Source organism: Rana temporaria, chromosome 7 (assembly GCF_905171775.1).
Source record: "Rana temporaria chromosome 7, aRanTem1.1, whole genome shotgun sequence".
NCBI lineage: Eukaryota > Metazoa > Chordata > Amphibia > Anura > Ranidae > Rana > Rana temporaria.
The window spans coordinates 89,329,657-89,354,043 of NC_053495.1; the positions used below are offsets into that span (position 1 = coordinate 89,329,657).

At 44.7% G+C, this 24,387-nt stretch overlaps 1 protein-coding gene across 2 annotated transcripts in view; it reads right to left on the reverse strand.

The window, feature by feature from the left end:
* Window positions 1–24,387, reverse strand: part of CCDC134 (coiled-coil domain containing 134) — a 171,887-nt gene that overhangs the window by 30,180 nt on the left and 117,320 nt on the right. The window contains exons 5-7 of one of the 2 annotated variants that reach the window (XR_005750590.1): window positions 19,846–20,027; window positions 17,748–17,819; window positions 15,074–15,215 (exon numbers count right to left, since the gene is read on the reverse strand). Coding sequence is in view for 1 of the 2 variants with exons in the window: in XM_040359634.1 (XP_040215568.1) it covers window positions 17,748–17,819; window positions 19,846–20,027 (254 nt within the window). In the remaining variant the exon portion in view is untranslated. The remainder of the gene's footprint in view (window positions 1–15,073; window positions 15,216–17,747; window positions 17,820–19,845; window positions 20,028–24,387) is intronic. The other variant, XM_040359634.1, reaches the window with a different exon arrangement.

Consider the following 24,387-nt stretch of genomic DNA (forward strand, 5'->3'; position numbering starts at 1 on the left):
CATGTGTGGTCAAGCAACGGGTACGTTCTATCACTTGCTCTGGAATTGCCCCAAGGTCCAGGGCTTCTGGGCACAAATCGTACAGTTCCTTCATGACACCATGGGCTCTCCCATCACCCTGCACCCTAAACCATGCTTACTCTGAATATATCCAGAACCTGATACTATTAACAAGTTTACCAAAATATTTCTTGATGAAACCTTCTCTGCTAGGAGGACCATAGCGGGACAGTGGATGAGGCCCACTCTGCCCGAGTTTGATATGTGGCTGGTACAGGGGTCAAGTCCTGGGGAAAAAAGTGTGGGAACTCCCACCCAAGATCCACTCCCCCACCAAAAAAAAAAAAATGATACGCTCATATGCATAATTACTAAACCGCATGTTTTTTTAAGCAAGTTCTTTCTAAATCCTGCGATAACTCGCGGCAGACCTCCGGAATGTCTTCTGGGAACAATGACAAAAGCTCCCAGGAGACATTGCGGCATCAAGGAAGTGACGGAATACCCGCACACTACCCGATGAATCCTTATACAGGAAGCGGCCAGTAACAAAGGATTACTAAGGTTCGCCTGCCCCTGACAGTGACTCAAGCTGGGCATCGCCGATTAGTAAAGGATTGGTTTGGGCGGCTCAACTGCTCTCGGCTGCTCTAGTCCTGCAAAGGGAACTGCGTTCCTGCTGTGAAAAAAGTGCAGGAATTCCGTTCCCACGCGTTCCCGCAGGACTAGAGCTGGTAGAAGTGAACAGTAGCCTGAAATACAAAAATCTTAATTATTCTCACAGAGGCTGTCCTGCGAAATAAAGTTTACCTTATTTTAATTTGGGATAGGTGGCTGCAGGTTCCAGAGATCCTAGGCTAAATATCTCACTTCCTACACGTCCAAGACAGCCCACAATCACCCTCCTTTCTTCCACTCTGCACAACCTGTGGTTCTTGAAGCCAAATACATCACTATGTACCATGGGTAATGGGTTTTACTGTTTATTTTACTTGCCACTTTGTGGCTCCTTTGTTTTGTACCTGGGCATACTCTCTTTCATATATGGGATGTCTTAAACCAGTTTTTTTTCTGCTGCTCATATTGTCACCTCTACCTGACATTTTCAGTACGCATCACATGTAACCTGTGTTTTTTGTACCAACAAAAACCGAAATTATTGTAAAACCAGTATAATAAAACGCTATGTGAAAAACTTCAACCATTACACTCACATAACATCACTTCAAAGCCAGCAAGTAAAATCACAGCAACAACTCTTGAAAATAGGATTTTTGTACTCACTGTAAAATCCTTTTCTCTGTCGTCCATGGACTGACACAGCTTTCTCAAATCTTGACAAGTGGGTTATGTTTCTATTCACAGGAGAGGACTAGGCAGAACATGTTAGATATTTAAATACATGTTACTTTAACAGAGTTGAACAGCCCCGCTGTATGTCCCTCCGGACATAACACTCTTCCCTGCAGCCTCAGTTCGTAACAAGCAGTACAAACCTAAAAAAGGAGAGGTGGGCGCTGTGACGGTGAGTACAAAAAATCCTATTTTCTCTTTTCGTCCATGGACGGACACAGCCTTCTCAAGTCTTGATGTCCCCAAGCAGTGTCAAAAAAACGAGGGGTGGGAACAGTATCAGTAAAAACAAACAACTTCACCCCAACAAGCAGAGCTCCACAACGGAGGAGATGCAACTTTGAACAGCCGCCTGCAAAACCTTGTGGCCGAAGGAAGCATCCAAAGATGCACTCACATCAACCTTGTAAAATTTGGAAAAAAGTGTGAACGGATGACCAAGTCGCCGCCTTGCACACCTGTGAGACAGACGCTTGATGTCGGAAAGCCCAGGAAGCACCAATTGCCCTGGTCGACTGTGCAGTGACCGGAAAGGGGGGGGGGGGCCCCTAAGAGCACAGGCCTGCATGACGGTCTGCCTGATCCACTGAGAAATGGTGGCTGATGAGACCACCAGCCCCTTTTGTGAACCACCGACACAAAAAGTGAGTCAGATCTCCGAAACGGAGCCGTAGCAGACAGGTACACCCGCAAAGCGTGTACCACGTCTAAAGTATGAAGCACAACCTCATTAGGATTTGCTGGCCGAGGACATAAGGATGGAAGTACAATGTCCTCATTCAGGTGAAAGGCCAAAACCACCTTCGGAAGAAAGGAAGGTTGCGGGCGCAACACCGCCTTATCCTTATGGAGGATTAAGTATGGCAACTTGCAAGACAAGGCCGCCAACTCAGAAACCCTTCTGACAGAAGTAATGGCCACCAAAAAGGCCACCTTTTGAGATAGGGTCAAGACAGGAATCTCTGATGTTTTCAAAGGGAGGTTCCTGAAGAACCGAGAGCACCAGATTCAAATCCCATGGAGGAAGAGGTGGTTAAAGAGGGGGAAGTATATTACGAACCCCCTGCACAAAAGGTACCCGCCAGAGAATGGGCCGCCAAAAGAACACAGCCAAGGCTGAAATCTGTCCCTTAATGGTGCTTAAGGCAAGTTTCTGATCCACTCTACGCTGTAAAAACAGCAGGACCCTGGAAACCGAATACGTCCGTGAACGCCACCCCATCTCTTCACACAAAGAGATGTAGGCCTTCCAGGTGCGATGGTAGATCTTCCTGGAAGAAGACTTCCGTGCCCTCAGCATGGTTGAGATGACCGAGTTGGAAAGACCCCGGTCTCTTAAAACCTGGTTTTCAATAGCCATGCCGTTAAAGCCAGCGACTGTAAAGCAGGATGAAGTATGGGACCTTGAGACAAAAGGTCCTCCCGCATTGTCAGCCGCCAGGGTACATCCGCCACCAGGCGCACAAGATCTACATACCAAGGACACCTAGGCCAATATGAAGCAATTATAATAATTGGGATCCCCTTGGCCTCCACTCTGCAGAGCAGCCGAGGAAGCAACTTCAATGGGGGAAAGGCATAAATTAGCCGATACTGACCCCACGGGGCCACCAACGCGTCTGCCCAGGGATTTTTGGACCTGGCCACGAACCTCAACACCTTGCAGTTGAGGCGAGAGGCCAGGAGATCTACGTCTGGTGTGACCCACCTCCTGCAAAGGAGTTGAAACACCTCCGGATGCAATGACCATTCGCCCTGGTCCAGCATCTGACGACTCAGGTAGTCTGCCTGCCAGTTATCTACACCTGGAATGTAGACAGCCGACAGGGCCGGCACGCTTCTTTCTGCCCACCTTAGGATGTGAGCAACCTCGGAAGCAGCAGCTGAGCTCTGTGTTCCCCCCTGATGGTTGACATAAGCCATAGCCTGATCGCCCGAAGTTCCAGGACATTGATCGGCAGAAGGGATTCTTCTAGAGTCCAGCGACCCTGGGTCAACTGGAACCCCCAGACACCCCCCAACCCCTGAGGCGTCCGTCGTAATCACCGTCCACTGGAAGGGAAGAAACTACTTTCCGGACCGAAGAGCCGGGGATCTCAGCCACCAATTCAGAGAGACTGACTAGGTGGCTTACCTGAATCTGACAATCCAGAGACAATGAAGATTTGTTCCATTTGGACAGGATCTCCCTCTGCAATACACAAGTGTGGAACTGGGCATACGGTACTGCCTCGAAGGAGGATACCATCAGACCCAGGGCTTGCATGCAAAAACGGAGAGACGACCATTTGCGGGATGCCAACAGCTTCACCGTAGACTGAAGAGTCTGCATTTTTTCCAGGGGAAGAAAGACTCTCGCCTCCAAGAAATCCAAAATCAACCCTAGGTACTCCAAACGCTGAGTCGGTACCAGGGCCGACTTCTGAATGTTTAACACCCACCCAAATTCTTGGAGGGTCTGGCTGGCTATAGACACATCCACCTCTAAATCTGAGCCAGAAGCTGCTCTCAGAAGATCGTCTAAGTAGCCCATGATGGCAATGCTTCGCTGTCTCAGCAAAGCTAGGATCGGTGCTAGGTGAAAACTCTTGGCGCCGACGCTACTCCAAAAGAAAGGGCCACAAACTGATAGTGGTCTTCCCCTATTGCAAAGCGCACCTCTGGTGACTTGCGCAAATTGGGACATGCAAGTATGCGTCCTTGATGTCCAAGGACGCCAAAAAGTCCCCCGGATGGAGCGTAGCCACCACCGAGCGAATGGTTTCCACGCAGAACTTCCTTACGGAAGGCATTTAGGGCTTTGAGGTCCAAAATTGGACTAACCTTCTTCGGGACCACAAACCGATTCAAATAAATTCCCTGAAACCTCTCGTCCTGCGGAACAAGTAAAATTACCCCGCAACTTAGCAAGTCCTGCACTGCCCCTAGTAGAGCAGACCGACGAGCCGGAAGGAGAGGGAGACTTGAGGGAAAGAAACTTCACTGGTCGGAGAGCAGGGAGGTCCACAGAGCTGTGAACCTGCGAAGCGGTCCCCCCCACCCATGAGTCGGGCGGGGCAAGACTTCATGCAGTGGCGGGTTTGGATGTCGGCTTACGCACCCAGGGATGTTTCTGTCCCCCAGCTGAGCCTGTGTCGGCCTGGGAGGGTTTACCCACAGGCCCTGATGAAAATACCGCTTCTGAGTGGGAAACGAAGGACCCGGCTTATGGCGCAGCTCCTTCCCCTTGGTGGACTGAGGGAGGAGAGTGCTCTTACCCTCCGTGACATCCTTGATATATCGTCCAGCGAGGTACCAAAAAGCCTCACCACTTTTGAAGGGTAAATCTGCCAGGACTTTTTTGGATTCTTGGTCAGCAGACAAGCATTTCAGCCAAATCAGGCGCCGCAAAACCACCGCTGAAACAGAAGCTCTGGATATCAAGGGGGCTGCATCCAGTGTAGCATCACAGACATATACAAGGCCCTGGACCAACTGGTTAGCCATAAATTCAGGAGGGAGTTGGTGCTCCTCCACAGTCTGGTGCAAAACCTTTTCCCATTCAGTGAGTGTCTGAGACACCATGGTTACAGCCACAATAGGCCACAATGCAGACCCCAGCATGGTAAACATGGAGCGGGTCAGGGCCTCGGACCTCCTATCAGTATGGTCCTTGAAGGCAGGGGAGCCTTCTATAGGAAGAGTGGTCACCTTATTTAACCGGGCAACCGGGGGTCAACTACTGGAGAAGAAGCCCATTTTTTCAAAAGGCTGTCCTTAAAGCGGTAGTTCCGCGGGAAAACGTTTTTTTTTAAAGACGTTTTTGTAAAGCTGATGGTACAACGAAAATTGTACTCACCAGTCTCCTAGTCGCAGCCGCCACCAGGACGATTTCCCCCAAAAGAAGATTTTATAAAATCTGATGATGGACATTGCCATCTTAACTGCTGGCACCGTGAATCCCTCCTGTATTATCTTCCGGGATGCGGTGTCTCCTGAGAATACCAGGAGACGCGCCGTGTTTGAAATCTCACGATATCTCGCGGGTCACGTGACTAGTCACAGCGGGGAGTGTCCTTTTCAGGACGCTGCCGGCTGTTGTCCTAGCAACTATGCAGTGTGACGGCGAGCCGCGCCGTCAACACTGCATAGTTGCTAGGACAACGGCCGGCAGCGTCCTGAAAAGGACACTCCCCGCTGTGACTAGCCAGACTAGTCACGTGACCCGCGGGATTTCAAACACAGCGCGTCTCCTGGGATTCTCAGGACTCGCTCCCAGGAGACATAGCGCTGATCGGGGATTTTTCGAAACCACGCCCACTCCCGCGGGGAAATGTGAGTGACAGCTCACAAAAGGCCCTCATTCCAAGGTAAGGAGGCCTATTAAAAAAATAAAAAAAACGGATAGATACAGTACAATGGCTGCTGGTTTTAACAAGAAAAACTTGACAATTAGGGTGAACCACCGCTTTAAAGGGTAACGGACCGCCAGGCGCTGAGGAACTACAAAAAGGACTTCTGCAGCTTTTCCCATTCCTTATGGATGAACTTGTCAAAAAAGGACACAAGGAAAAAACCTTCACAGAGCCTCATCCTTAGTGGATGCCTCAGCTGCACTATCCCTTACAACACTGATAAGCACACTAACAAGTGCCCTGTCCTGATCCAAGCGTGAAGTCTTTCTCACAAGGAAGGTCCTGGTCCACATCCTCGGACAACACAGAACCGGGGTCCTGTGCCGCAAACCAGGCCCGGGTCTGAGTTAGAGCATTCTCCAGGAGATGGCGGGGGGAGGGGGCGCTTTTTACCTTCTTACGCCCACACGCCGCTTCCACCCTGGCAACAAATGATTCCAGGACTGCCGACAAAGTGTCCATGGTAACCGCAGGTTCAGGAGCACCAGCTGCCACCTCTGGCATGTTTGGGGAAGAAGAACCAGATACTGACTCCATAACACAGACCGCTCTAAGGGACCTATTCAAGACCTGAAAAAAGTCCACCCTCCTTGCTGCGCTGCCCGGGGGGTTACCCAGGGTAATCAACACAACAAGAGACTGTTCAGCACCGCATGTGCTGTGAGGAAAAAGCTGTGAGGTAAAAATCTGAGAGGAGATGTGTGCTGCGCGCTGTGTAGAAGCCAGCACTAGAGGCCAAAACCACTCACAAAATGGCCCCCGGATGCCTCAGAGATAACAGGGCATGGCCACAGTAAAATGGCCGACCGTAATAGCAAGCTGCGCCATAGCGCGACCACAACAAAATGGCCATCAATGGGAATTTCCAATGCAAACAGCAGACTAAAAAAAAAAAAAGGCGCCGGCAAAATGCCACGATGTGGATGAGAAGGCCTAATGGGGCCTCCCTGAAGCAAGGCACACCTCCACATAAAAATATGGGCCCAGACACCCCACAGTCCCCTGGTGGGAAAAGGAGCCCCCCACAGTAGCAGCAGTAGAGCAGCAGAGGGAAATATGACAGCAGGGAAAGGGAGGATAGGAGGACCCCTAACCCCAGGAATGCCCAGCTATACCGAACCGCAGAGGCAGGAAGGATGTACTTACCCGTCCATGCGAGGGCCTGCTGGCACATTCCTGACAGGCATACAACCGTGTTGGAGTAGCTGTCGGCCCAGTCCACTGTGAGTGAGACAACACCACAGCCCAGTCATGTGTGGACCCTGGAGCAAAAAGCCCAGCGGCCACCTCAGGAGTCATGGGGTATGTCGTGGCAGACCCAGCCCATAGCTACGGTGTGCTCACGCTCGCTGGCCGGACTGAGGAGACAACAAGGATCTATATATCCAGCCTGTCACTCAGCCGGCATGTGATAGAAGATTCTCAAAGAAAATTAAAAAGAAAATATTAAAACAAAAAATCTCCTCAGGGCGCTGGGCCCAAAGGAAGCCATACGTCCTCCTTTGCTAGGCAGAAAAAAAACTGAGGCTGCATTCTGCAGGGAGGAGGGTTATGTCTGGAGGGACCACCTCCTGGGCGGGGCTGTTAAACTCTGTTAAAGTAACATGTATTTAATTATCTAACATCTGCCTAGTCCTCTCCTGTGAACAGGAACGTAACCCACTTGTCAAGACTTGAGAAGGCCGTGTCTGTCCATGGACGATAAGAGAAAACGTCTGTAGTAGTGTATAGTGTGGTCACGGCGGACCCAAGGTGTACAGCTTAGATATCACTCTCACCCACTCCTCTAACTGGAACCGCAACTCTCTGATCTGGTGTACAGCGTGAAGTGCTTATAGATGGTTGCCATTTATCCACACCCCCAACAAGTTTTGTCATACAGACTTATTCATCGGATTTGGCCAAACGGCACAGCAACCCATCCACTTATACCCCCACGTGAATCACTGGCGGAGACTATTCAACGGCGCATGCAGTCACCTCGTGTCCCCCAATATTCCAAACAGCACGTCAGCACAAAATGGAACATCGATCCCTTCAGAAGGAGCTACCATATTCACATAAAAAGTACTCCATTTTCAATTAGCTTAGACATAATTTAACATGTGACATTGCAAATCGGCATCAAGCTATTGTGTAGCACGAATATTTGAATAATAATGAATGATTATTAACAAATTATGCTAAACTCATTCTAAAAAACGTATTACATACAAAATCCATTGTGATATTCTAGGGCAGGGGTAGGCAACCTGGGGCCCTCCAGCTGTTGCAGAACTGTAGTTCCATGACAGCTGAGGGCTCCAGGTTGCCTACTCCTGTTCTAGTGGGTTCACACAAGTGTAGTGCTTACCAAGTTTGGTCCAACCAGAAAAAAAAACTCTGCCCTAGTACTTTTTGGCCCACTTTAAGGAGGAAAGTAAAATTCAAAACAAATACACTTGTAGAGGGTTCCACCATCACTACAGAACACAAAAGAAAAAACAACCTTAAGCCTCCTGGCTCCCTTTCCCAGTGCCACTGCTCAGGCCTCAAGCTTAGTTCCTGGTCCTTCAGACAGGTACACAACAAAACTATTCTCACATACACACCTCTGTACCTCTCGAAGCTCCCTGCAGCTCTGGCCCAAGCCCTAGTCTGTGAGCAGGGAACCTCCTGTCTCCTGGGTAGAGCCCCAAACTGCAGACAACTCCTTGATTACAAAGGCAATGTGCACCTCCACACACTGGTCATCAGTAAGACCTGGACAGGGTTAAAGGCTTTGTCCCTCCCAAAACCCTTTGAAACCTCCATACTCCAGAACCCAACCTGAAACCTCCATACTCCAGAACCCAACCTGAGAGTTACCAAACCCAGAGTAAACTAAAAACAAAACAGATATTATGGAGCCCCTCAATCTGCATCCTTGAGAATACTGTGTGTCATGTACGTCTTTTTACACAGTGGCAGAGCCAAGCACAATTCGAAACTGGCTATACACTAGTAGTGTTTTGATCAAAACATTTTACTTTAAGAACGTTCATTTGAGGAATAGTTAGTGGGGTCAATCTGACAATTTTTTTTAGACTTTTTAATTTTTGATGAGAGAATTAGAAGGAACGGAATAACATTTTTTTTCTCTCAAACGCTTTTCTAACAGTGTTTGTTTTTTGTTTGGGAAATTAAATTCTTAAAAGGGGTTGTAAAGGTACATTTTTTCCCCTAAATAGCTTCCTTTACCTTAGTGCAGTCCTCCTTCACAATATTCTTCTTATCGCGTAGTGTATCGACAGCTTTGGTAGTTTAAGAAATCTTTTATTAGGAAGTTTTAAAAATCATGTTTAAAAGTGGTTGTAAACGGGAAAAGTTGTTTTTACTTTGACCACCTCAGCTCCGGAAGGTTTAACCCACTTCCTGACCAGGCCATTTTTTGCGATACTGCACTGCGTCACTTTAACTGACAATTGTGCGGTCGTGCAATGCTGTACCCACATAAAATGTATGTCCTTTTTTCCCCCACAAAAGACCGAAAATTTTGAAAAAAAAAAAAAAAAAAGATTTTTTACTAACTAGAATACATATCCCCCCCCAAAAAATTAATTAAATAACATTTCTTTATCAATTTAGGGCAATATGTATTCTGCTACATATTTTTGGATAAAAAAATCCCAATAAGTGTATATTGATTGGTTTGTGCAAACGTTATAGTGTCTACAAAACTACAGGATAGATTTAGGGACAATTTTTTCATTTGTTACTGGTAATGGCAACGATCTGCGATTTTTAGCAGGACTGCAACATTGCCGTGGACAAATCTGACACTGAGTGACACCAATACAGTGATTGGTGCTATAAAAATGCACTGTTTACGGTATAAATTGCACTGGCAAGGAAGGGGTTAACACCAGGGGCAATCAAAGGGTTACATTTTACCTAGGGAGGTGCTTACTATGTGGGGCAGTGTCACACTGAAGGAAAAGAGATCCGCGATTCAGTTTAGCTGAATTACAAGGTCTCTTTCCCTTCCTGACAGATACACTGTTTGCCTTGTTTACACATGCAGACGGCTGATCCATCTCTCTTGTGAACGATCAGTGGGTTGCGGCGGCCATCGGACCCGCTGATTGGCTTCCGCTGTGTCCAATCATAGCGGGAGTGGCCCCTAAATCACGTGCACAAAATCACTTAGAGGTATTCGATTTCAGGGTTTACTCCCTCTTTAACCACTTAACACCCGCCCGCCGTCAAATGACGGCGGGCGGAATGCTCTATTGTTCTGACAGGACGTCGCTGGGAACACAGTGCGCAAGCGTGGCGGCTGCGATGGCCGACGGGCACCCACGATTGACCAGTAACTGAGCAGGGACGTGGAGCTCTGTGAGTAAACACGGAGCTCCAAGTCCTGTCAGGGAGAGAGGAGACCGATCTGTGTCCCTTGTACATAGGGACACAGATCGGTCACCTCCCCCAGTCACCCCCTCCCCCTACAGTTAGAACACACCCAGGATACACATTTAACCCCTTCCCCGCCCCCTAGTGGTTAACTCCTTCCCTGCCAGTCACATTTATACAGTAATCAATGCATATTTATAGCACTGTTCACTGTATAAATGTGAATGGTCCTAAAAATGTGTCAAAAGTGTAAGATGTGTCCGCTATAATTTCGCAGTCCTGAAAAAAAAAACGCAGATCGCCGCCATTACTAGTAAAAAAAAATCAATAAAAAAAAAATCATTATGTCCCCTATTTTGTAGGCAATATAACTTTTGCGCAAACCAGGTTATTGCGATTTTTTTTACCAAAAATATGTAGAATAATACGTATCGGCCTAAACTGAGAAAAAAATATATATTTTTTTTTAAAAATTGGATATTTATTATAGCAAAAAGTAAAAAATAGTGTTTTTTTTAAAATTGACGCTCTTTTTTTGTTTATAGCCCAAAAAATAAAAACCGCACAGGCGATCAAATACCACCAAAAGAAAGCTTGATTTGTGGGGAAAAAAAGGACGTCAATTTTGTCTGAGAGCCACGTCGCACGACCGCGCAATTGTCAGTTAAAGCGACACAGTGCCGGATGTTAAAAATCTCGTCTGGGCAGGAAGGGGGTGTATGTGCACAGTAGGCAAGTGGTTAAAGTAGTTGTAAACCCCATTCACGAAATCTGACCCAGACACATATCTATTGTTTACTTATCTCTCTCCAAAGCTCTAATGCCCCATACACACGTTCGGGATTTCCGACGGGAAAAGTGGAGCTTTGGTCAGGAATCCCGGCTGTGTGTATGCTCCACCGCAGTTTTTCCCATAGGAAAACTGACAAAAAACGCTGGGTAAAAGTCCACCAGGAAAAGAAAGAGCTGGTTCTCTTTTTTTGACCAGCAGTTTTTCAGTCGGAAAAACGGCGAGGAGTATACACACGACCGGGATTCCCGGCCAAAAGCTCTCCTCAGTTTTCCCGTCGGGAAAACCGGCCGTGTTTACGAGGCTCAAGTCTTGCGTCTCTCTGCTGCTCCAATCCTCTTTTAAAGATATCCGACACAGGAGATAAACAGCAGCTGAAATTTTGTGTTGGGAAAAGAAGCTTAGAGGGAGATTAGCAGAGAGCTGGTATATTCACAGTACAGCTCTGCATGTTCCTTCCTTCCTCTGCCTATGTGGAGTTGGGGTTTGTGCCTTTCCTCCAATCAGCTCAGTATGCCCAGACTCCACACACACTGCTGAAAGTGGAAACAAGATTTGTAAAATGATCTGTACTTTCTAAAGAGTGTAGAAATGGAAAGACAGCAGATATACATGTAAAGCCTATGTAGGGAGACTTGTTTTATCCCTGTGTATCATCTGAGGATATTCACTTCACTGGATATAGGAAAGGGTTTACAACCACTTTAATGCATCCTATGCATTAAAGTAAAAAAAACCTTTTGAATGGAGCTCCCCTCCCAGCCCCCCTAAATACTCCAGCGCTGTGCCTGTCTGCAACAGTCTTCTCACAGTAGGCTGTGCTCCTGCAGCTGTCAGTCAAAACCTGTGAGCAAATAGCGGTGGGTGGGGATCGGGCTGAGCAGGGCTGTGTCTGAATAGACACCAACAGACCCGCTTGGGAGAAAACCCACACATGTGCCCGCATTAATAAGTGGTTTCCTATGGGGGTATTCAGCTGGGGGAAGGGTCAGGAGTGCCCGTGGGGAAACTGAGAAGAGGAGCAGGGCTGCACTGTGCAAAACCATTGCAGACGGATGCTAACGGACGTTAGCGGATGCTCATCCGCTAACGGACGTTAACCCATAGGGAAGCATTGCGGTCCGTTAACGGACGTCCAAAAAACGGACGAACGGAACGGACGTGTGAAAGAGCCCTAAGGCTCCCCGCCACCAGAATATAATAGCTTAGTGGGAGCGATGCCACCATCCATATCCAATGTGTGGATGGGGGAATCGGAAATGTTTTAGTCTGTTCAACTCACTGGTTGAACGAAAAAATGAATAAAAAATGAATCATGTATGACCTGCCTTATAGTCAGTAGGATGTGTCCCTTGGGCGGATGCCTCATCAATGTCTCATGTGCGGATGTGTTTTTTTTTTTTTTTACTGCACTTTAAGCTTCTGACAGTATAATGGCCACTGTTCCTCCTTAAAGTGGAGGTTCCATCAAAAAAACAATTTTGCTTTAAACTGTAGCTTACGACTAAAAAAAAAACACAGGATGAAAGGACATACATTTAAAAAATGCTAATTGTGGTTGGAACTCCGCTTTAAGAAGAGGGTGGGTTGCCTCCAGGCATACCTGCCCTTAGTCTATCCCATTCTTATATGTGCTTCTACTATGGAGGCTCTGGAAACTTAGAGTTAAAACCACAGTATATATCCCTTGGTGTGGGCACTGTGGCTTCCGCATTTATTTGCAAATTTGTGCAAACAAACCCTTTTAACGTAAATGGTTAGACAAGGCCAATTTGTCCGTTTTGCAGGCTAGTCGGTAAGTGTGCTTGCTGGGAGATCTTTTGTTGGTCTGGGATGTGAATTGTCCATCCATGTGCACCTTGCTGGAAAGGCCAGCTATAGATTAAGTTTGTTGCCACTTTTTTGTACAGGTAGACGTTGCCTGTGTCATTCTCATGCGGGGTGGTCTTGCTGCAGAACTGGAGGAGCTTGGTAACAATTGCACACCAGGGAGTCCAATGCATGTATTAATCTGCTTTATATGAGCGTAAATCTGGAGGATTATTCTTACTAATGACACAGAGAGCACTATGAAGTAGTTTTATATTTCTTTATGCTTTTATGAGATCCTAAGTGATATTAAAGTGGTTGTAAACTCAGTCAAACCACTTTAACCCACAGGTAAGCCTATATTAAGGCTTACCTGTAGGTTCTGGAAATATCTCCTAAACCTACACGGTTTAGGAGATATTTACAAAGTCCCCATACGCTAATGTCGTCTGCGCATGCGCACTTTAGAAAGGGGTCATGCCGTGACTGTCGGCTCCCGTGCGCATGTGAGAGAGTGACATCATGCGTTTCTTGCCAGTCACAGAGCCGGAGTCCCCGGCCCTGGAAGGAAGAGGGGTCAGCGGCGACATCGCAGGCTTTGGTTTCAGGTAAGTGACACATAATGGACTACTATGCGATGGATAGTAGCCCATTATGCTTTACCTTTGCAGGGAGATAAAGAGGAAGTAAAATCCATCAGGGTTTACTTCCTCTCTAAGAAGCAGGCTCCGACCAAGAAAGAGACCTGCGCCACGTGACTTAATGCTGAATATGACCTCCGTTTTACCAAACCAAAATTTATGAGGGCACATCTGATGCACCTGGGTGGATTGAAGTGGCACACTTCTAAGGCTGGCCATACATTACACAATTTTCAGAGGTCAAATTTAAACACTTTCAATTTGTGTGCAATCAGACAGGCCCTTTTGAGAGAGCATGGGAAAGTCCTGTTCGGGGTTTACACCTCTCCCAGGCTCCTCTCTTACACGTTCAGGGATCTCTGATCCAGGATCCAGTTCAGGTGTTGGCCCACTTCCCCAGGCCAATTTAAGCTCACCTGAGCAGACAGCCATCGCTCTGCCTGGGAAACACTGATCTGTGAGAGCAAGAAGGTTGATGATAAAACTGTTAAGCAGTATTATGTGGAAGCAGACAAGCTGTAGGCTTGTTCAGCCTGGTAGTGAGGGCTTGTAATATTGTATAGTTAGAGCCGAGACACGGCTAGGTTTTTGTTTAACTATTTTTGTTCTGTTTTTCTGCACACTGTACAGCACCTGTAAATAAGACTTTGTATATAGCACCAATAAACACCCCACTGTTTGTCACTTATCTTATGGACTTGGTATCTGTGCCTGCTCATCCCAGGGAGCATTTGTACCTGCTACCTATCCCCCAGGTTACAATACACACACACACACACATTTATATTACACACACAGTTTGGGGGTTTGCATATGTGATATTATTTGAATGCACTTATACAGGGGCCAAGTATATAGGTAACATACAATTGCATTTGAGGTAATTATTTGATATTAAAAATAATTAAATAATTGATTTAATAGGAATGCTGCACTATTTATCATTGATATTTCTACTTTTGTCTGGTGATTTCCCATAGGTGTTAGCTGCTCTTTGGTTGTTCATTTTTTATTTTTTCCTATTCTTGTGAGTAGCACGTGGATAGAATTTATTGGAATTCTTGTTAAAAGTGCCCATGTGAACTCCAATATGCACGACCAGGAAACTTCATATAAAAGATCAGGGGAATATATTAATATAAGAAAAGGTTTTAAAGTGATAATAAACCCTCCTATTTTATTTGGGCAGAGCGCTCAGGTCAGCTTGTTGAGAGAATGGGTAGCTTATGTGAATTACCGCAAAGTCTGCTGGGACATGTAGTCCCTAAAGCAGCATCACATGGTACCAAGAAGTTCAGGGAATCCAGAGCTAGGATCAGCAAGGATGCGGCACATAACAGTGAGTAAAATATTTTGTTAGGCAGATTTTTTAAAAGAAGGAATCATGCACTACTGTAGCATTAATATAAAGTCATATGAGGCTTTAAAACCACTTTAAGAATTATAGTTTATCTAAAGATTTTCAGCTACTGCATATTAGTGACCTTGGGCAAATGATATTTAGTGGGATTAATACGGTCCAGGGAAACTGGAGAAAGTCAAATATGATCAGGGAAATTTCAAGAAATTAGACCAAATTAGTATATATGGACTAGTTACTGCAGCTGAAAGGTCTCAAAGTCCAACACTGGGAAAATGTAAAATGATGGGCTGCACCCGCACTGCATGGGTTAATTTGCTAGTTTTGTCTAGAGAGGAGAAACCATTTTACTTACCTGATCTTCTGCTCCCCCGGCAGAAGGCCCCCACACTCTGGCTGTGGACTGCCCGTCAACATATCTAATGCAGGGCTCTTGAACCTACTTTGGTCTTGAAGATGTCAGATCACTAGACTGCGGGAGTACAGGGGAGAAGGCGCTGCGGAGAATGGTTTAGCAGTGAGGAGGAAGGGAGAATCAGGTAAGTAAAGCTTCTTTAATTGGCCCCTAGACCTAAATGACTAATTAACACCTGTAGTGTGGGATAATCCCACTGCAAGGGATAATTTGTTAGTTGCCTGGAGTTTTAACATGGAGTTGGATTTGTCAAATTATCAGGGGTCAAATCAGAGTGGGGGAGGGGTCTTATTGCACTGAATACCTGATTTTTGTAAAACAATTTGAATCTAAAATATTTTTGACATAATGCTACCCCCTGAAGAAGTTCATTGGATGAGGAGCGTTGAAGGGAGGATACGTGCAACATCAGGCACTACCAGTGAAAGGATTGTTTATATAGAGTTGATCACTTTGGGGTGATTTTTCAAGAGTGGAGGTACAAATTGTGAAGCACTTAACGCTTATGTTAGGAAAGAAAGGATTATATCACATGTTCTCAGTCTCTAGTTTTTCACATAATTTTCATGGTTTGCGACATGAGTTTTACACAAATTTGGCGAAGTTGCTTATCTTCCTATTTCAATTTTGTGTGTATAAAAGGGAAGTAGAATACATGAGTAGTGGAGTTTTATAATAGCCCTGGGTATTACTTTAAATCATTTTGGAATCAACGGGGGGGGGGGGGGGGGGGGGATTTACATCTAGCAGCTTTTAGAAAAGAAAAAAAAAAATGTGTGTGATTCAGGGTTATTCAGTTTGATATTGTTAGGCTACATTCACTTGGACATAACCTAGTCCTAAAAATGTTACTGATCATTAGGCAAGGGAACAAAAGTTTCTGCAAAAAAAATAAATAAAAAAAAGATACATTTTTTAATACGTACAAATTGTCCCGTTCCTTTTTTACAATGGTGCAAGTGTATCAAAGTTGCCTCAGACACAGATTTTTGCACAGTATTGTATGTTATGGATCTGAATGCAGTGCGTGTTTACACAACTGTAATTGAAAAACAATGCTGCTGCTTATCTCCACTTTTCATGCTACTTACCGTATTTATCGGCGTATACCGCGCACTTTTTTGCCCTGAAAATCAGGGCAAAATCGTGGGTGCGTGGTATACACCGATACCCGCTTTCCTGCGCCGAGTTTTGAATACTGCGCCGACATATACCGAGCGCAGTACACTCGGGTATAGTCGGCCAGTCTCGGCTCCTTCCGCACTCACGTCCTGGACGTACAGGACGTGAGCGCGAGTGTTGCCGAGCCTGCCCGGCAATACGAGTGTACTGCGCTCGGTATATGACGGCGCAGTATTCAAAACTTGGCGCGGGAAACGAGCGGGGAGGACGCGAAGACGCCGCAGACTGGACCGGACCCGACGAAGAGGACACCCGAAGCCCGCAGACGGCCACCGGACCCGACGAAGAGGACACCCGAAGCCGCAGAAGGACGCCGGACCCGACGAAGAGGACACCCGAAGCCGCAGACGGACGCCGGACCTGACGAGGCCGCCGCGCAAGACACCAAAACTAAGTACAAAAAAAAACTTTTTTTCCACAGGATTGGGGGCCACTTTAGGGGTGCGTGGTATACGCGGGAGCGCGGTATTCCGCGATAAATACGGTACATTTATATGTTAAAATAATTGCAAAATTTTATGAAACTCGTAAGAAGTGCAATATGATGTTTGTACTCGATAAACATAAAAAACTTTGAACTGTGACTACAAGGAGACAATCTTCCAATTTTTACACTCTGTGGCAAATTGTTACTTCTACGTGTAATATTCTGGCAACTTACAAAATCACTCATTTTGTGCAGGGAAGCCAAGCTGCATCAGTAGTCATTGGTCTCTATTTTTGTACATCCATAGTAGTATCCATTTATATCGATCAGGTTTTAATCATGTTGAACTGTTAACCATTTGTCAGATGGGAGAGGGCCATCCCACTGGATCTGTTCACTGACCCACATATAGCCTTTAGGCTGTATGATAACGGTCCATGCATACTGTTGCACAGAAAGCCAGTTGTGACATTAACCAGTAAGGTATGATAGAAAACCTTGTTTTGTTAATAAACAAAGTATAAACAAGTAAAAACTGAATATGTTTTTAAATGAATTAAGACACAGCTTAGCTGCCCAGGGCTAAAGTTTTTACTCATATATGGCATTTGTGTTCCAAGATACCCCACTAGTACAAACACTTTACATTCTGTTATGTGGGGCCATCTAGCACACTGTTGAAATGTTATGGCCATGTAATTCTCCCTTATCAGTGCTGCTCCCCAACTCAAACATTGCTCCAGTTGCTCCATACGCCACCGTGTCCTTGTCTCTAAGTTTATGTGGCCAAGCCCCTTGTTCATCAGCGACGGCTACAGTCCCACTCAAAAACAGCATGGTACAGCACTAGGCTCCAACTACAAATGTGGCTAAGATATAGTAAGTAGACCTTCTGACTTGAACTGTTTAATTTTGAAATTTACTGGAGGATACAGTCAGTGTCTCTAAACTAAAATGAATGCGATGAAGAATGCTGAATTTCTATGAATAGTAGTTGCTACTTACTTCCATATTGTCAGTTTTGAAAGGATTTCGATAATCAGGAGACTTTTCACTAATGCCCAACTCTTGAGACATCTAAAAACATGAAAACAAAATAAATCAGGATATGGTAAACAGATGCATGCTGTACTAGGATACATAAGCAACACTGTAACCATATTTTTCTATAATCACTTCAAATAAATATACAGTTGCAAGAAAAAGTATGAATTTGGAATGATATGCATTTCTGCATAAATTGGTCATAAAATGTGATCGGATCTTCATCTAAGTCACAACAATAGACAATCAGTCTGCTTGAACTAATAACACACACATAATTAAATGTTACAATGTTTTTATTTAACACACCATGTAAACATTCATAGTGCAGGTGGAAAAAGTATGTGAACCCCCAGACTAATGACATCTCCAAGAGCTAATTGGAGTGAGGTGTCAGCCAACTGGAGTCCATTCAATGAGATGAGATTGGAGGTGTTGGTTACAGCTGCCCTGCCTTTAAAAAACACACCAGTTCTGGGTTTGCTTTCACAAGAAGCATTGCCTGATGTGAATGATGCCTCGCACAAAAGAGCTCTCAGAAAACCTACGATTAAGAATTGTTGACTTGCATAAAGCTGGAAAGGGTTATAAAAGTATCTCCAAAAGCCTTGCTGTTCATCAGTCCACAGTAAGACAAATTGTCTATAAATGGAAAAGGTTCAGCACTGCTGCTACTCTCCCTAGGAGTGACTGTCCTGTAAAGATGACTGCAAGAGCACAGCGCAGACTGCTCAATGAGGTGAAGAAGAATCTTAGAGTGTCAGCTAAAGACTTACAAAAGTCTCTGGCATATGCCAACATCCATGTTAGCGAATCTACGATATGTAAAACACTAAACAAGAATGAATTTCATGGGAGGATACCACAGAGGAAGCCACTGCTGTCCAAAAAAAACATTGGTGCACGTTTACAGTTTGCACAAGAGCACCTGGATGTTACACAGCAGTACTGGCAAAATATTCTGTAGACAGATGAAACCAAAGTTGGAGTTGTTTGGAAGAAACACACAACACTATGTGTGGAGAAAAAGAGGCACAGCACATCAACATCAAAAACCTCATTCCAACTGTGAAGTATGGTGGTGGGGGCATCATGGTTTGGGGCCGATTTGCTGCGTAAGGGCCTGGACGGATTGCTATCATCGAAGGAGAAATGAATTCCCAAGTTTATCAAGACATTTTGCAGGAGAACTTAAGGCCATCTGTCCACCAGCTGAAGCTCAACAGAAGATGGGTGTTGCAACAGGACAATGACCCAAAGCATAGAAGAAGTAAATCGACAACAGAATGGCTTAAAACAGAAGAAAATACGCCTTCTGGAGTGGACCAAAGTCCTGACCTCAACCCGATTGAGATGCTGTGGCATGACCTCAAGAAAGCGATTCACACCAGACATCCCAAGAATATTGCTGAACTGAAACAGTTCTGTAAAGAGGAATGGTCAAGAATTACTCCTGACCATTGTGCACGTCTGATCTGCAACTACAGGAAATGTTTGGTTGAAGTTATTGCTGCCAAAAGGAAGTTCAACCAGTTATTAAGTTAATGACCCTGAATAAATCATTTCGGAGTTGGCATCCTTCTACAAAGACCTATATGGGGTGAGGGAGGACTACTCCGATACTGATCTCGCAACCTATTTGTCTGAGATAGACCTGCCCTTCTTGCCGGTGGGGGCCAGACAGCTGCTGGACGCCCCTCTGACTCTGGAGGAGAAACAGAGGGCGGCATGCTCCTTCCCCACTTGCAAGGCACCTGGGGAGGATGGTCTCCCCATGGAGGTACTTACCCAATATGGGGAACAGATACTGCCCCACTTGTTAGAAGTCTTCAATGCCTCCCTCGAGGAGGGGCGTCTGCTGCCCTCGATGGCCAGGGCAAATGTCATCTTGCTACTTAAGCCTGGGAAGGATCCAGTTGACCAGGATCCTTTGTGCAGAAATCCATATCATTCCAAAAAGGGTTCACATACTTTTTCTTGTAACTAAGTTCTTCCAACAAAACTATGGAGAGAGCTTGTCTACAATACCTTGGAGAAGACTGCATTTAATGAGACTTACCAAGTCAAGGAGCTGGGAATGTGGACCATCATTGAAGATTCCACTCAGATTGCAGAAACCGATTCCCCATCGGATGAGGTTATTCCAATTAGAATTACGGTCAAAATAATGGTGAACAATTTTTGGGAAGCGTAGGACTACATCGCCAAAAAAAGCTGAATTTTCCACCGTGTGGGAATAAGCTGGATTCAGAAGAGATACAAATACAGAAACACATTTTTAGTACATTCAAATCATGCATTGGTATCAATCACATACTTACTTTGTGTACAAATATAGTTCAAGACTATGCTGTACAGTCCTACAAACAGGGTTATTTTGTTTATTCTTTAATTTTTACTTTCCTTATACAGAGATTCATTGAAAACACCAAGCAAAAGTTCTGAAGTAGGTCGGTTATGCATGAGTTGGTAGCACAGTATGAGGGGATATCAGGTAAAACAAGTTCGACAAATAGGGCAGTGGATTGGGTTGCTACTGTATGCAAGATAACAGGACATTGTTTCTACTTAGCAGGTAGAAAGGGCAGTAAAGTTGGCCTTCAAAATCTCTTTGTAACAGGAGAAGCAATAACATTGGGTTTCCTGTTGCATTATGGGTACAAGCTCTACAGTCCACAGCTCACAGGTATAGGCCAGCCTTGTAAATATGTCTATGCCAAACCATGGAGTAAACAAATACTCACAGCAACAACTGATGCTCCTAAACCTCAGAAAACATTGCCTGTGGTATTCTAGTTCTTTTTCACCCTCCTAGGGTGTTATGTAATCCTGCTGGGTGCCACAACCCACACAAACAAGTAATCTCTCACTCATTCCAATCAGAATTCAAATATAGGTCTATAAGCACTCTGCGGTCACTACATACACCATTACCTCACTGGTGTCAGAATGACAGACATTGTTTTAGAGGAGATGAGACTAAAATCAGGGTGGTCTCCTCAATGCAAAACAGGTATACTTTGGTAAAAGATCTATGCAGAATGTACCTCCTACACACTATACCTTCAGAAACTTCTGGATTAATGGTCAGCATACTTCTTGGGCCCCTTTCACACTGCCACGACTTGAAAGTTGCGTAATTTTACCACAATTTTCAATTGAGTGGACGTGATTTTGACACGATTTCAGGGAATGCCTGTGTAAACTTGAGGTATATGGACCTCAACTCACTTCAAAGTTGGCCCAAAGTAGTGCAGGGACTACTTTGAAGTCTGTGCGACTTGAAGTCGCACAAAATGTAATGTATTTTTTTGTGACAGACCAATGCAAATTGGCACATAATTGTGAAGTGGAAAAAAAAAAAAAAAAACATGTTTTCAATTTTTTTTTCAAATAAATATGTGAAAATTGTGGCGTGCATTTGTATTCAGCCCACCTGAGTCAACACTTTGTAGAACCACCTTTCACTGCAATTATAGATGCAGGTCTTTTTGGGGATGTCTCTAGCAGCTTTACACATCTAGGAGAGTGACATTTTTGCACATTCTTTGCAAAATAGCTCAAGCTCTGTCATTGGATGGAGAGCGTCTGAATAGCAATTTTCAAGTCTTGCCACAGATTTTCAGTTGGATTTAGGTCTGGACTATTCTAACACATGAATAGGCTGCGATCTAAACCATTCCATTGTAGCTCTGGCTGTACGTTTAGCGTAGTTGTCCTGCTGGAAGGTGAAAAAACAAACCTAGTGCTCATGGGCACAGCAAAACCTCTCAGGATTTTTAGGACAAACCAGGTGAGTATTTAAAAAATATTGTTTATTAGAAACATTTGATAATCTATACAGTAGAAAAAAGTAAGGAAAGTGAACCTCTGCCCCAGTCTCAAGTCTTTTGCAGATTAACAGGTTTTCTTCCAAGACTTCCCTGTATTTGACCCTATCCATCTTCCTATCAACTCTGACCAGCTTCCCTGTCCCTACTGAAGAAAAGCATCCCCAAAACATGATGCTGCCACCACGTTTCACGATGGGGATGGTGGGCCAGATTCAGAAGGAGATACGACGGCGTATCTCCTGTTATGTAGTCGTATCTCTGAGTGCGCTCGGTCGTAGCTATGCGACTGATTCAGAGAATCAGTTACGCATAGATATTCCTAATATCCGACAGGTATAAATGTCTTACACCGTCGTATCTTAGGCTGCAATTTCAGGCTGGCCGCTAGGTGGCGCTAACGTATTTTTATGCAAGGAAAATGCAAATTAGTATTTACGCCGATTCACAAACGAACGACCCCCTCGCGCTTTTTTTTTACGTTGTTTGCGTTCAGCTTTTTCCGCTGTATAGTTACCCCTGCTATATGAGGCGTAGCTAATGTTAACCACTTAAGCCCCAGACCATTTTGTTGCTAAATGTCCAGGCCAGGTTTTGCGATTCGGCACTGCGTCGTGGCTCCCAAACAAAATTGGCGTCCTTTTTTCCCCACAAATAGAGCTTTCTTTTGGTGGTATTTGATCACCTCTGCGGTTTATTTTTTGCGCTATAAACAAAAATAGAGCGACAATTTTGAAAAAAATTCAATAATTTTTTAACTTTTTGCTATAATAAATACCCCCAAAAACATAAAAAAAAAAAAAAATTCCCCTCAGTTTAGGCCGATACGTATTCTTCTACCTATTTTTGGTAAAAAAAAAAAAAAACGCAATAAGTGTTTATCGATTGGTTTGCGCAAAATTTATAGCGTTTACAAAATAGGGGATATTTTTATTGCATTTTTATCATTTTTTTTTTTTTTACTACTATTGGCGGCGATCAGCGATTTTTTTTTCGTGACTTCGACATTATGGCGGACACTTCGGACAATTTTGACACATTTTTGGGACCATTGTCATTTTCACAGCAAAAAATGCATTTAAATTGCATTGTTTATTGTGAAAATGACAGTTGCAGTTTGGGAGTTAACCACAGGGGGCGCTGTAGGAGTTAGGGTTCACCTAGTGTGTGTTTACAACTGTAGGGGGGTGTGTGGCTGTAGGACTGATGTCATCGATCGAGTCTCCCTATAAAAGCGATCACTCAATCGATGCAGCCGCCACAGTGAAGCACGGGGAAGCCATGTTTACATACGGCTCTCCCCGTTCTTCAGCTCCGGGGAGCGATCGCGACAGAGCGGCTATAAACGAATAGCCGCGCCGTCGTCCCGGATCGCTCCCCGAGGTAAGCCGCACGCAGCGGAGGGGGTCCCCGATCGGACCCCCGACCCGCTAGAAGGCAGGGACGTATATATACGCCCATCTGCCTGTACGTGCCATTCTGTGGACGTAAATAGGCATGCGCCGTTCATTGAAAACGCCAAAAAACGTGGGGTCAGTACTATTTTGTAATTGTCATTCCGATATCTTCGCCTATCTTTAGGCGGGCGTAGCGTATCTCAGATACACTACGCCGCCGTAAGTTTGAGCAGCAAGTTGTGTATTCACATTCAACTTGCGCTTAAACTTACGGCGGCGCAGTGTAACTGGACCGGCGTAAGCCCGCCTAATTCAAAATAGGCTGGTTGGGGGCGTGTAAAATAGTACTAGTCTTTTTTCATTAATCGCACAAAAAATAAAAAACCCAGAGATGATCAAATACCACCAAAAGAAAGCTCTATTTGTATGAAAAAAGGGTCAAAACAATTATTTGGGTACAGTGTTGCATGACTGAGTAATTGTCATTCAAAGTGTGAGCGCTGAAAGCTGAAAATTGGTCTGGTCAGGAGGGGTGTTTAAGTGCCCAGTAAGGAAGTGGTTAACTTTTTGGCCTGAATGTGAATACACAACTTGCTGCTAAAGATAGGCGAAGATATCAGGGTGATGATGTGCAGTGTTAGTTTTCTGCCACACATAGCATTTTGCTTTAGGCCAAAAAGTTAACCACTTCCTTACTGGGCACTTAAACCCCCTTCCTGACCAGACCAATTTTCAGCTTTCAGTGCTCACACTTTGAATGACAATTACTCAGTCATGCAACACTGTACCCAAATAATTGTTTTGACCCTTTTTTTCATACAAATAGAGCTTTCTTTTGGTGGTATTTGATCACCTCTGGGTTTTTTATTTTTTGTGCGATTAATGAAAAAAGACCGAAAATGTTGAAAAAAAAAATCTTAGTTTCTGTGATAAAATTTTGCAAATTAATTTTTCTTCATAAATTTTGGCCACAATTTATACTGCTACATGTCTTTGATAAAAATAACCCACATTTTTGGGAAATGATTTGGTCTGTGTGAAAGTTTTAGAGTCTACAAGCTATAGTGCAAATCATAAAAAATTATCACATCTGATCACACCTGATGTACTGAAGGCCCATCTCATTTCTTGAGACCCTAACAAGCCAGGAAAGTACAAATACCCCCCAAATAACCCCGTTTTGGAAAGTAGACAGTCCAAGGTATTTAGTAAGAGGCATGGTGAGTTATTTGAAGTTGTAATTTTTTCCCAGAATACTTTGCAAAATTAAGATTTTTATTTTTCATTGAAAAAATTTCTCAAAATTGTCATTGTCATTTCTCACATGGCATATGCATACCACAAATGACACCCCAAAAAACTCTGCTACTCCTC